Below are 13,006 nucleotides of genomic sequence, written 5' to 3'. Positions count from 1 at the left end.
AGAATGCCACAACCTGCTTTTGCTCCACTGGCCTCCTTCCAGCTGTTTGGGCCAGAAAACCTGATTCTGTGTCCTTCACTCTTGACTCTAAGAAGCTGTGAGTTTAAAGTCTGTCTGAGAGTACACATGCATGCCTGAGGTGTGCTCAGGACGGCCGAGGCCAAGGCTGGTAGAAAGGGATCCATTCCTCTTGAAAACATGTCTGAGGGGTTAAAGAGATGACTCAGTGGGTAAAGTGCTCCCTACACAGGCCTGAGGGTCTGCATTCAGTCCCCAGCACCCACACAGATGCCAGGGTATGTACGCATCTATAATCTCAGCAGCTCTTGGGGAGGGAGGGAAGATAAACAAGGTAGACAGAATATAGGAAGACACCAGCAACTAGGAGGGGCAGGCATGTTCATACACACAGGTATGTGTGTGATGGTGGGGGTGGGGTGGTGTCACACAGCCTCTGGGGGGGTCAGAGGACAACTTTTAGAGTCACTTCTCCCACTTTTATGTGGGTCCAAAGACTGAATACAGGTCCACAGGCTTGCATCACCAAACAGCAAACACATCTGTCCTGCATCCAGTGTGGTGGCTCAGAACTGTTATCCTAGCACGTGAGAGGCTGGTGATGGGTTAGGAGATCCAAACCCTCAAGAAGACTGAGAAAACAGGAGGTCGGGTGGGTGGGATCTGTTTTGTAAAAAATTCAAACGCAGAAAAGGACAGACTTGTAAAGAACTTTACCACCCTTAGCCCCACCCACCCAACCGGGGCACAGCACTAGTCCACCTCTCTCCCTCCTGGAAGCCTCAACTCCTTGGCAACTCTAGCCCAGCCACCCCCAAGCAAACACACAGACACTTGGAAGGTCCAGCCAACACAGCACGCAGGCCCTTGTCCAGCACAAGGGAGGCAGACAGAAGTGAGGTCCCATAAAGGCTTCAGTGACCTACAGGTTGGTAGAAGTAGCCCCTGGAGACAGACAGCAAAGCAACCTCCTGGTGCTGGAGGAAGCCGATCCAAGCCGGTCACCCTTGTACACGCACACTCAAGCAAGTGATGCCGGCAGCAAGCAATGCTGGGCCTGATTACTGTTTGGTATGGGGTGGTGTGGACAGAGCTGAGGGTAGCTGCTTCTTACAGATGTGTCTGCTCTGCCACAGCTGACACAGGAGAATAGGGGCAGGGTCTCAGTTTACAAAAAAATAAGAGGCCTTTGTGTTCCATAGTTACCTGGTCTTCTAGTCTTGGCTCAGTCCTTCCAGCCACCCTGTGCCTTGGGATCCTCATGTTGTACAGTATCCTTAAGTCCCCAGACCTACACTTCCTGTCACCCCACTAGAAAACCACAGAACCTTGGCAGAACCCAGCACCCATCTAGACACGCCCAGACCCTGGGCACTGCCCAAGAACATTTTCTTTTCTTTTCTTTTTTTTTTTTTTAAAGATTTATTTATTTATTTATTATATGTAAGTACACTGTAGCTATCTTCAGACACTCCAGAAGAGGGCGCCAGATCTCGTTACGGATGGTTGTGAGCCACCATGTGGTTGCTGGGATTTGAACTCTGGACCTTCGGAAGAGCAGTTGGGTGCTCTTACCCACTGAGCCATCTCACCAGCCCCCAAGAGCATTTTCTATCCCTGAGCCAGCAGAGGTCAGACCATCTGTGCCCAACAGCTCTCTGGGTATAGGACCTGCCCTACTGTGTGCCTGCTTTGTGTTCACATGGGGCCCAAAGAGGCAGAGAGAAATGTTGTAGGTGTGACTGCTTGAGGAGCCTGAGGTGAGGGTGGCCCTAGTTATGAGGGCCCCCAGATGTGATCATATTGTCCTGAGAGGATGGAGGCAGAGTCCAGAGACCACCAGCAGAATGTCAGAGAGCAAGGAGCCAACAATGTTTTGAAGGTAGGGGATAGACCACATGCCAGAGTGGGCCTTTCTAGGATCTGAGAGACAAGTCTGGAGACACCCAAACCCCAGCCAGGGACCTTGTGTTGGAGTCCCAGCATCCTGAACTGACTCTATAGAAGTCTGTCTTGCTGAAAGACAGCAGATGTAATAACGCTGACTTGTGGCCTCATGCCTCATGATGTCTGCACTGTCCTGGACATGTGTTCAACGGGGTCTTTGGAACTCCAGGAAGCAGCTTGCCGAACACAGAGATGGCTTCTCTAAGTCTTGGGCATTGGCAGCATGGTGCCTTCCCACCTCACCCCACTCACTTTTGACAGACCCCTCTCCATTCAGGCTCCTGCATTGCTCCCATGGGGACAATGATCAGCTATCTAACAGCACCACTCTGGGCCCTGGCCAAAGCCCCTTGGACAGACATATTTCTTGCTCCTTCACATAGGTAGCCCTTTCCTGTGGCCTAGGGATCCCAGAAACTCTACTCACCTCAGTTTATACTAACATTCAAATGTGACTTTCCACCTACAGTGATCTGTAGAGTTGTGGGGGCTTTCTGTTTTCCTCTCAGGCAGGCCCAATGAGCACAGGTAGCCCCCGGCCAGTGACACTAGGCCCTTTAACATCTTCCTTTGCCTGAACTACTGGTTATAGCAGTGAGAACTCTGTGACTGGTCCCTATTGTCTACACACAGTCTAGGGAGAAAGGGTCTGCCAGGAGGCCTCTGAAATAAAGGAAAACACCTATGAGGGCTTTGGCTGTGGGAACTAGAGGAGCTCTTGGTTGGTAGTCACTCTGACCTCCAGGACACTAGGTGGCCAGGCCAAAGCCTGGAAAGTTCAGTACTTTAGGAGAGGAATGTGTGTGTGTGTGTGTGTGTGTGTGTGTAGTCTTTAAGAATGGCTCTCTGTGAACCATGTGTCCCATATAGTGAAGCCATCTCTCCTTGAATCTAGAGTGGCCTGGAACTTTGGATGCATCTGGATTGACATAGTGATGGAGCAGATCTGGGGCCCTGAACAGCTGTCGTGAAATGTGTGCAGCAACATGGCCTCTGTGAAGAACAGAGACAGGAAGTCGCACTTTCTCTCAAACAGGGTCAGGTCAGCCTCTATGTGGCTAGTGCCCTTCCCGGGGCCTTCCTTCACCAGTCTTTTCAGATTTGTCTTCTACCTAGTCTCCCCTTCTGTACGCTTCAGAAGGGGCCCTGGCTCCCCAGACTTGGGAAGGGGATGAGGTTATTGCTAACCCCGGCCAAACAGACTCCCGCTCAGCTGACCTACCCCGGTGATCCCCTCTGATTTCCACCCGTTGGAGGCTTCATATATTATGAAGCCCTCTCCACCCTACACAGTTCGCTTTCCCTTTATGTTGGCTTGGGGACTTGTCTGAAAGCGCCTCCCTCCTGCGCAGCACTCCCGCAGGTGCTACCTGGACTCTGTGGCCCGCCCTCCGCCCCGCCCCCCGGCCCGCCCCGCGCGTGAACTGGGCATGCCCAGAAGTGCGTAGACGCGCCCGCCGGCTTCGATCCGCGGAAGACTCTGCGCCACCATGGAGCGCATCGACGGGGTGGCCGTGGGCCTCTGTGCCCATTCGCCCTACCTGCGGCCTTTCACGCTGCACTACCGCCAGGTGATCCGCCCCACTCGCGTGTCTCCGCGCTCGCCTCCCGCCCCCCCGCGTTGCGGCCCTGGCCCCGCCCCCGAGCTCACGACTCCGCCCTGAGCAGATTCTCAGCGCTTGAGCTCCGCCCTCCTGCCGTCCTGACCGCCGGTCGGTCAACCCGGAATGGTCAAGGAAGGACATGCGAAGAGAATCGCTCTTTCCTAAGGAAGATTTGACTGGCCCTCCATTTCTGACCGCCCATCGATACTTTTATGCAGTTAGACCCATTGATTACTCTGGGTATCAGGGCAGGAAGAACTCTTGGGGAACCCCACAATTGCAGATACCCTCCTTTGCGCCTTCTTTCTAGCTCCTCCTTCAAGCCTTAACAGAAAGTCTGCCGTCACCAAGAAACCTCTTCAACTCAGCCTTTCGCAGCTCCCAGGTGTCTCCCAGAACAACAGGGCCATACATAGCTATCTCACATGGCACCTTTGGGCACCTAGTAAGCACACAGAAAACATTTGTTGAACCTACTTGCTGCCTCTTCTCTTTCGTCTTATCCCGTGGTTCTTCCTTCTCCTCTACTCTGCATGGCCCTGTCTAGTAGGCCCCTGGCACGCGTTGCCCATTTCCATTCTCTATGCTGTCTGATACACAATTTTCCTGACCTGATCAATGTAGCCCTGACTGAGTTTCAGCTTAGATCAGACCGCCCAGGGCTTGGCGTTTGCCCAGCTCTCCCACTCCATTTCTCTCACCAGTGTTGTGGCCTCCAGCCTGCAAATTCCCTTGCCTCTGGTGTGTCTGCTGTGTGGAGGTCCTTTCCACCTACCCACTAGGCTAGGGAATTCTTCTCCCAGAGTGCAGTGAGGTAGTAATACAGGCTTGAGGGAGCAATTGGGTTCAGTTGAGGAACAAAGGGTAGAGACGGGGGGGGGGGGGGGGGGGGGGGGGGGGAAGGGGGGGTCACACTCCTTTTCCCTTTTGTTGGCTGGTGACATGGGGGTAGCCATGTGGCTCTTTTACCCAGGATCTGGGGTTCTGGTGGGCAGTGGATGGTCCAGGCTGGTTCATTCTCCCTCACTTCCTGGGAAGTGCCGTGGGGTGGCTTTACAGCTTTGGCTGGCATCCCACCAGCACATTTCCGCTGATGGCATTGGTAACCAGAGCTCAGTTGAGCAGGCAGCGCCCGCCATAGCCATAGTCATAGCTGGGGGTGGGGGTGGGGGTGGGGGTGGGGGTGGGGGTGGGGGGTAGGCGGTATTTCCTCGGGAACTGAAGGATACTGGGCTGGGCTGTGTTTGCCATTGTAGGGGTCTGCAACCTTTAACTGCTCCAAAGCAGCAGTGGCCCCTGTATAGAATGTGCCCACTGCTACATTCTAGAACTGTCTCTCCCTCCCAAGGCCGATGTCAGCTTCTCTGTCCCTACTACTCACAGCTCTGACAAAGTGTTTGGTCCTGAGTCAAGAGGGTCCTTGTAAATCACCTAGGGTGACCCCCCCCCCCGAAGGAAAGCTGTGGGGGTAGGTAAGACAGGCTCACTGCAGCCTGGGCGGGCAGCCTTCTTTGGAGCCTGCCTAGGTGGCTGGATATTGGGCAGGCCTGGGCTCGCCTCTCAAGGTGGTGCTTCAACGGCCTCCTGGGCAGCCTGCCCTGCCCAGGACATTGGCTCTCTTTTCCCCCTGGAAACCAGGCTGCTGCTACCCTCTCAGGATATCTCTGCCTGCAGGCTCAAGTCAGTCTTTCTGATTTGAGACCTCTACCTGTGAGACTCTCCCGTCATTGACAGCAGTACCCTTTTCCTCCTGAGGAAGCCCTGTGGCTCTCTCCTCAGTGTCCTCCCTCTTTGTTGCCTGGCAACACACTGTCTCTGGGACCCGGGCCCCTGTCTTTTTATGCAGATTGGTTGGAGCCCCTGCATCTGTGGTGAGCTAGCCTGTGCTCATGAATGACCCAGCGGTGGACTAAGCAGGTGGGGGTAGGGGTGGATAGGTCCAGCCCCACCTGCAGAGACCCTTCAGGGAGGAATGTCTCTGCTGGCTCAGCCCCCAGAGACAGCCTGTCTTTCCAAGTGGCATTTGGATGGTGGGGACCATGGGATCCTCACCCTAACCTAACCTTGTATACAAAGCATCGATGACATCCTTTCTGGCTGCCCAATACCGCGGGGCCCACCTTAGCTATTTCTTGAGTGCTACCCTACGTACAGGAGCGGCAGGACTAGGGGATGTGTAAGAGATAGCATGAGCCTGAAACAGGGTGGGGCAAGTACTTACCGTCCATCTGACATGTGCAGATCCACAACTGCAAGTGTAAGCTGTCCAGTGGCCCACAGGAGCTTCGGCCATGTATACGCGACTTCTGCTCTGCCTGCCTGGAATCCTCCCTGCCCTGCCTAAGGGCATCACATCTGCTCTCCCTGTTATCCTCTTAGCGCCTTCCCACACTTGGTGGCGGGCCGCACAGGTCTCTGTAGTCCTTTGTCCTCACGAAATGCCTTTCCTGCCCTTTGCCCGGGTTTTCTGCCTTACCCTTCCCAGAACATTAGGCTATCCTGACCTCCCGGGCAATCTCCTCCACCTCCACCTGCTACAAGTCCCCATTCCTGAAGGGCGTAGGCAGGTAGCAGGCCTCCCTGCTGGGAGCTGCTACTGATGGGTCTGTCTGGCCCGTGCACCTCCATCTGTTGCTGGCAGCCGCTCACCCTTCCTGATTGCTGCCCTATCTCTTTTAGGACGGTGTCCAGAAGTCCTGGGACTTTATGAAGACACATGACAGGTGAGAGGGGCTGGCCTGACCACTGGGGAACTCCCCAGTTTCTGCTCCTCAGACACTTCCCACCTCAGCCCAGTCTCTGGTTCTTATGTCCCTGAGGCCTGGTGGCTAGTAGCTGGGGACACCAGGCCCCCCGGTGGCAGGCTCCTGGTAAGATCTGATCTTACTCCTCAGGATGCAGAGCATAGGGGTGTGACAGTTGGGAAACTGGCCAGCAGGGGCCTCCACTTCCCCAACTGCCCAATATGTTGCCTCCCCTGCCCCTATCCTGTAAGCTGGAACATAAGGTCAGGGCCCTAGCCTGACTGTGTGGTCTTCCCATCTGAGCAAGGCCTGTCAATGAAAGAGAGAGACTAGGAGGATGGGAACCAGGGCTCTGGGGAGAGGGGTGTGTGTCTTTACTGAGTGTGTTTCCCCACACAGTGTGACTATTCTCATGTTCAACTCTTCTCAGAGAAGCCTGGTGTTGGTGAAACAGTTCCGGCCAGGTGAGTCCAGCTGGGCAGACAAGAATCAGGGCTGGGGAATTGTAGCATGCTTTCAGGCCCTTGATCCTGAGGCTCTGGATGCTGGTGCAGTGGTGGCTACAGGGGAAACTGAGGTCCAGCAAGAGATGCCTGGCCTAGAATAGATTACTCTGAGGTGACCACCATGTGGCTGTGCTCCCCCCCATACCAGCTGTATATGCAGGCGAGGTAGAGCGTCACTTCCCAGGGTCCCTGACAGCTGTGAACCAGGACCAGCCCCAAGAACTTCAGCAAGCACTGCCTGGCTCAGCGGGAGTGATGGTGGAACTCTGTGCCGGTATTGTGGACCAGCCTGGGCTCTCACTGGAAGAGGCAGCCTGCAAGGAGGCTTGGGAAGAGTGCGGCTATCGCCTGGTCCCCACCGATCTGCGCAGAGTTGCCACATACATGTAAGGAGGCGTGGCGGGGCGGAATGCTACCAGGGAGTGGGTGAGAACCCTGCCCCAGAGGGTATACAGGCATGAGGCTGGAAGAGGCTTGGTGGACCATGCCTCGGCTCCTAGGCTGGGCCAGACCTGGGGTGCTTGGGCTGGTTCTGGAGTGTGCTAACCCTGTGCCCCTACCCTGCAGCCCCAGCCACGTGGGGTTGGGCTCCGGGTGGCAGCTGCTGTCGACAGATGCCCCACTTCCTGTGGGATTAAGCACCGGGCGCTGGGGGTGGGGTGAGTCACAGCTCTGTTCTCAGGAATGAGGGAAGGACAAGTCCTGGGGAGGAGAAGAAGGAGGGGCTACCCCTACTGAAGCCCAGGTGCCAGCCACTCATGCCTCCCTCAGGCAGCCAACCAGGGCTGCGGTCCTCAGATGCAAAGCCACCCCTTGCCTCAGGATGTTGTGTGGATTCCTGACCCCTGCTGAGGTCTGAGGGCAGAAAGAAGGTCCTATGGTGCAAAGGACCTTCCCCCCCCCCAACAAGGCTGTGTACTTCTGACCACCCCCCACCCCCTAAAACCAAGAAGGACCAGAGTCCCTGCCACCTTTCTCCTGGCACACTCAACACAGCCAGGGCCCTCCTGCCTCCATCCCTGCTGACCTCACTCTGTAACACCAAGCTGTGATTGGGCCATGTTGGATCCAGGGTGTTCATTATCTTACTTCTGAAGGGCTGGCCTGTACCCTATGCTGTATCCTCCATGTGGACAGCCAGTGATGCCTGAATCCTTCAGCTTCCAACATGGAGGTGTTTAGGGCCAGGGGAATCTAAGAAACCTGACCATGATAAGAGTGTGGCCTGTGTGGGGGACAAACAGGGACAGAGGGCAGGAGGAAAGTTTGTGTGTGTCTCTGTGGTGTCTGTCTCTGTGTGTGTGTGTATGTGTCTTGTGTGTGTGTCTGTGTGTGTTTCTGTGTGTGTCTTTGTGTGTGTGTCTGTGTATGTCTTTGTATTTGTATGTGTGTATGTGTCTATGTGTCTCTGTGTGTGTCTGTGTGTGTCTCTGTGGTGTCTGTGTGTGTGTCTGTGTATGTCTTGTGTTTGTATGTGTGTATGTGTCTCTGTGTGTGTATGTGTGTGTCTCTGTATGTGTGTGTGTGTCTCTGTGGTGTCTGTGTGTGTGTCTGCGTATGTGTCTGTGTACGTGTCTGTCTTTGTGTTTGTATGTGTGTATGTGTCTCTGTGTGTGTATGTGTGTGTGTCTCTGTGTGTGTCTCTGTGGTGTCTGTGTGTGTGTGTCTGTGTATGTGTCTGTGTACGTGTCTGTGTATGTGTCTGTGTACGTGTCTGTGTATGTCTTTGTGTTTGTATGTGTGTATGTGTCTCTGTGTGTGTCTGTGTGTATCTCTGTGGTGTCTGTGTGTGTGTCTGTGTATGTCTTTGTGTTTGTATGTGTGTATGTGTCTCTGTGTGTGTCTGTGTGTGTATGTCTGTATGTGTGTCTGTGTGTGTATGTATGTGTCTTGTGTGTGTGTATGTGTGTGTCTCTGTGGTGTCTGTGTGTGTGTGTGAGTCTGTGTGTGTATATATGTGTCTTGTGTGTGTGTGTCTGTATGTGTGTCTGTGTGTGTATGTATATGTCTTGTGTGTGTGTGTGTCTCTATATGTGTGTGTCTCTGTGGTGTGTGTCTGTGTGTGTGTGTCTGTGTCTGTCTGGCTGACATTTGAGAAGTTTCATAGGCAGGGCCTCTGGCTGCATCCTGACTGAAGAAGATACTAGAGAGCAGTGAGTGTTTGGAACATTGAACATCTCATTCATGTTTATACTTTGAGGAGGAGGAGGGTTTGGCTGTGTGGAAGCAAGATTGAGGGTAAGGCTGAATGACATCAGAGCACCTGTCCCTGTGGCCCTTATGGGGACTGAACAGACCAGAGCCTACCCCCTAACTACTTCCCTGCCTGAGGCCCCAGAGGTAAGCCATAGATGGCTAGGCCCACCCAGGGAAGCCCAGTGCCTATTGTTACCTTGTGATATAAATGAGATTAGAATCAGCCTAGGCTGGAGGGAGCGTCTAGCCTGATCAGACCACATGCTGGAGCTGTCTCCCTTATAAGCTAGGGAAACTGAGGCCGGGCACTGATTTCTATGACAGGTATAGCCATGGCTACTAGAAAAATGGGTTATCCGGTAGGGGTCTGTGGGGATAAAGAGATAGCTGGGCATGGTCAGTCTGGGATGGGAGTTGGGAGGCTTTGAGTATTTCCAGCTTGTTCCTGCCTCCGTGAACTGCCCTGCTGTGAGATTCCCTACCTCTACCACCACATCCAGTCCATGGCTCCCCAGGCAATCAGAAGACCTGATATGGATAGAACTGGCTTGGGCTTAGCAGTTATGGAAGTCAGAGGCCCTGGTTGGGCACAGGAGACATGGGCAGGGGCCTAACAGATCCGCAGGGCCTATCACAGACTCTAATACCACTTGCTTATGACCTCATGGCGTCTGTATATGCACAGTCTGTGTCCAAGGTCCCTGATCTTCCACGTAGGGTCTTATAAGCTGCATTCAGAGACACCTGCCACATCCACAATCTGTCCAGGTGCAAAGGTAGCAGGTCCTTGTGGCTATGGGATAGAGGCCACTTCCTGACTAGCTGATAGCTGGGAACCACTTTCAGATCTTAGCAATGCCTGCAGGTCCTTGCCACACGTCTTTTTACAACACAGCAGCTTGTCTGGTCTCTGTGCTAGCAGAGAGTGCCAGAGCTCTTTAGATTGTGAGCATGAAGCTGTCTTGTGAGCTCACCTGATTAGGCCAGGCCTACCCGTGTATCTCCCTCAGGATGAATTCAGTCAGCTAGCCAAACAGGTCCTAGGTCCAAGATATATGTAAGGTGCCTCTGACATTTGTGTGTTCCCCTAAGTGTCCGATGTCATATTTATCTTGACAGTTTGATGATGAGCCGAGCCACTGGTGGCTGAGCCACCTCTCTAGCCCGGTTATCAAATTCATCTCAAAAATCATTTTAGTGCCCTTGATGCCTACCTCTGCCATATGATAGCTGGCATACCCAACATGCATGAGGTTCGCCTGCTGCAGGGGGCATGTTTCGTGGACATGCCCCCCCGCCCCCGCCCCGGGAGTGGTATTTGGGAAGGGTGAAGATACACAGAGTTCTAATCACCAGAAAGGCAGAGTGGGAAGCATGGAAGCAGGGTGTCTGGCAGGGCCACACTGGTCTCTCAGCAGTCCCTGTCCTACCTGACAGGTCTGGAGTAGGACTGACTAGCTCCAGGCAGACCATGTTCTACGCGGAGGTGACGGATGCCCAACGAGGCGGGCCTGGTGGAGGGCTGGCTGAGGAGGGAGAACTCATCGAAGTGATCCATCTGAATTTGGATGACGCCCAGGCCTTTGCAGACAATGCTGACATCCCCAAGACTCTCGGGGTTATCTATGCTATCTCTTGGTTCTTTAGCCAGGTGGTTCCCCATTTGAATCTCCAGTGAGACCCTGGGGCTGGACAGGCCTATCCCATCCACTCATCCTCCTGCCCTGCACACCCAATAAAGCTTGTGCAAGTTGTACTGATGTCTGCTGGCTTTGAGCACTGTGACCTGGGGTGAGGAGGCACTGTGTCTTGGGAGGGTAGCAAGGTCTCCATAGAAACCCTCTGGTCCTCCTCTGGTGGTGCTCTGGGAGGCAGATGGCTGTCAGCGGGCTAGCACAGCAAGCCTGGGGGTACTGTCAAACAGTAGCCAGTTCATGAGGGAACCAGGCTAGGTGTTTAGCCTTGGATGTCTGACAAAGTTTCAAATCAGCTACCTCCCAAGTTTCTTGGGCCCGGATGGGAAAGAGGGATGTAGGTGAGTGGGTTGTTGGTTTCATGGAGGATGGTAGATCTATAGACCAAATGTGGAAAGGGGTAGTCATATGGAAGAGAAAGGTTTATGACTTAATGGTGTCTGTCTAATAAGACAGATATGTCTACAAAGCATTAAAATGTTTTTAATTATTCTCATACGTAACATGAACTGTGTCCGCAGGAGTAGAGATAGACTGGCCTCAGCTGAGAGGAAATGGGCACAGTACTGCCCATGCTAGAGAGTATGTACTCCATGATCTGGGCAGAAACAGGGACCTTGCCATGTCTGGGGCTGGACTAGAACTGCACTCCCACTGTCCAGGAACTTGGATCTGGTGATGTTTTGTGTCTGGTGTCTCCGGTACTCTTCCCATGACTTCTGAGCCATCGGAAGTTGGGAAGAGGACCTCACTTGGCCTGCAGGACGTAAAGTCACGTCTGTAGGCTAGGTCATCATGGGGATCCAGAGCAGCCGTCTTGGCGTGGGCAGCCTGGTTCTTGCGCAGAACTGCCTTAGTGTGACAGCTCACAGTGCTGCTGGCCTAAGGCTCTCTAGCCTGAGGGTGGGCCTACATGCGTAGCTTAGAGCCATTCTACAGGTCCCTAGAGTGCCTAGCATAGATTAAAGAGCACTCTGTCCCACCTAGCCAGCTGTGTGAGCCACAGGCACATATTTAGGAAAGGCATGCTGGGGCAACATCTGAGGGGTCAGTCTGTCTCAGGATAAGATCAGGCTTCAGAAAAGTGGCCCCGCTTCAAACCCTCCAGTCAGCATCTTCTATGACTTCCTTGGGTCATGGACCACTGATTACCATTCCCCCACATCCCCAGGCAGTGAGGTAGCCTGGAGGGGTATATCCCTTCCCACCCTCATCATTCAGTACAGTGGAGCTCAGGTGATGAGCTATCTGAGCATGCCCTGGGGCTCTGTGTTCCAGCAAACCTTTGGATGAGAGCTGAAGTGTTGGAGTCCTAATTGTAGACATTGAGATAGGCATGCTGGGTTGGAATGAATGTTCTCTCTCCTCTTATAGTCCCCTTCCCCGCCCTGGAAGATGAGGGACACCTGCCTCACCTCCTCCCTGTGCCCCAGGTGGGTGTGACATTGAGGCACCACCCTGAGGAGGCTGTGACATGTGAACTTGCTCACACAGCACCACCTGTATGCAAATGTTTGCAGCTTTAGGTGGGGCCCAGTCAGACAAGCAACACAGCTTTTGGTGAAGGGTCCTTAGGTGTGTAGTGTGTGTCCAGGAGCTAAATATGTGGGAGGGGGCACAGTGACCCAGATTCACCCTGATGTTTCCGGGACAGGAGTGTACCATCTATGTCCTTCCCTGACTTTCTGCAGCTGCCGAACACCCACCATCAGAGTCCTGTGCCTCCTAGGGTTGCCCTTAGGTGTTTGCTGCCGGAGGGGCTTCTAGTGGGGGAGGGCTCTGGTGGCCTGAAGGATGGGTTAGGAGTCAGGGCACCTGGGTTTGGGCAGAGTCCAGTCCTTCACTCAGATCTGCAGCCTGACGGGCAGGTCAGCAGGCACCACTCCTGGGCCTAATGGAGCTGGCATCGATTTCCCGGCTTGGGGTGGGGGGGCTGTAACCGGAAACTCCCCTCCCTGGACGCTATATTTAGCATCACAGGACATGGGCGGAAGCATAGCTCACTCCAGAGTCCAGCCAGCTCTGTCCAAATCCTGGGCTGCTTCATCCTTCAGTCTGGTCCTGAGGCCCCTCTGTGCCTCTCCAGCTCAAGCTAAGCACCCATTCAGAAAAGGTCCAGACCCCAGTGCTGGGGGTCTTAGAGCCAGCCACCATGTGGGAGACCAAAGGGTGCTGTGCCCAGCGGGTGATGCAGGCCTTCCTGAAAAGACAGAACATCTGACCCCACAGGGTCAGGTCAGGGATCCTGAGCCCCCAAGTACAGCATGAAGGAAAGCACGAGGTTGGATGGGTGTCCA

The 13,006-nt window shown here is 54.0% G+C and overlaps 1 protein-coding gene across 2 annotated transcripts; it reads left to right on the top strand.

The window, feature by feature from the left end:
* The first annotated feature begins 3,389 nt into the window (after positions 1-3,389).
* Nudt14 (nudix hydrolase 14) lies at positions 3,390-10,771 on the top strand. Of its 2 annotated transcripts, none has more exons than XM_021179334.2 (5): positions 3,390-3,536; positions 6,249-6,292; positions 6,713-6,777; positions 7,004-7,205; positions 10,453-10,771. In XM_021179334.2, the coding sequence occupies exons 1-5, from the start codon at positions 3,456-3,458 to the stop codon at positions 10,691-10,693; spliced, it is 633 nt and encodes a 210-aa protein (XP_021034993.1). In that variant the 5' UTR covers positions 3,390-3,455; the 3' UTR covers positions 10,694-10,771. The 2 variants fall into 2 exon arrangements, with proteins under 2 accessions (XP_021034993.1, XP_021034992.1); XM_021179333.1 differs by having other exon boundaries at positions 6,968-7,205.
* Positions 10,772-13,006: the final 2,235 nt, after the last annotated feature.

This window comes from Mus caroli, chromosome 12 (assembly GCF_900094665.2).
Source record: "Mus caroli chromosome 12, CAROLI_EIJ_v1.1, whole genome shotgun sequence".
NCBI classification, from domain to species: domain Eukaryota; kingdom Metazoa; phylum Chordata; class Mammalia; order Rodentia; family Muridae; genus Mus; species Mus caroli.
Note: the sequence above shows the minus strand (reverse complement) of the source record. Positions and strands in the feature narration are given on the sequence as shown.

Coding starts and splice junctions, on each gene's coding strand:
- Nudt14 (XM_021179333.1), top strand. CDS start 3,456: ATGGAGCGCATCGACGGGGTGGCCGTGGGCCTCTGTGCCCATTCGCCC. Junction 3,537..6,248: donor TCACGCTGCACTACCGCCAG/GTGATCCGCCCC, acceptor TATCTCTTTTAG/GACGGTGTCCAGAAGTCCTG. Junction 6,778..6,967: donor GGTGAAACAGTTCCGGCCAG/GTGAGTCCAGCT, acceptor CCCCCATACCAG/CTGTATATGCAGGCGAGGTA.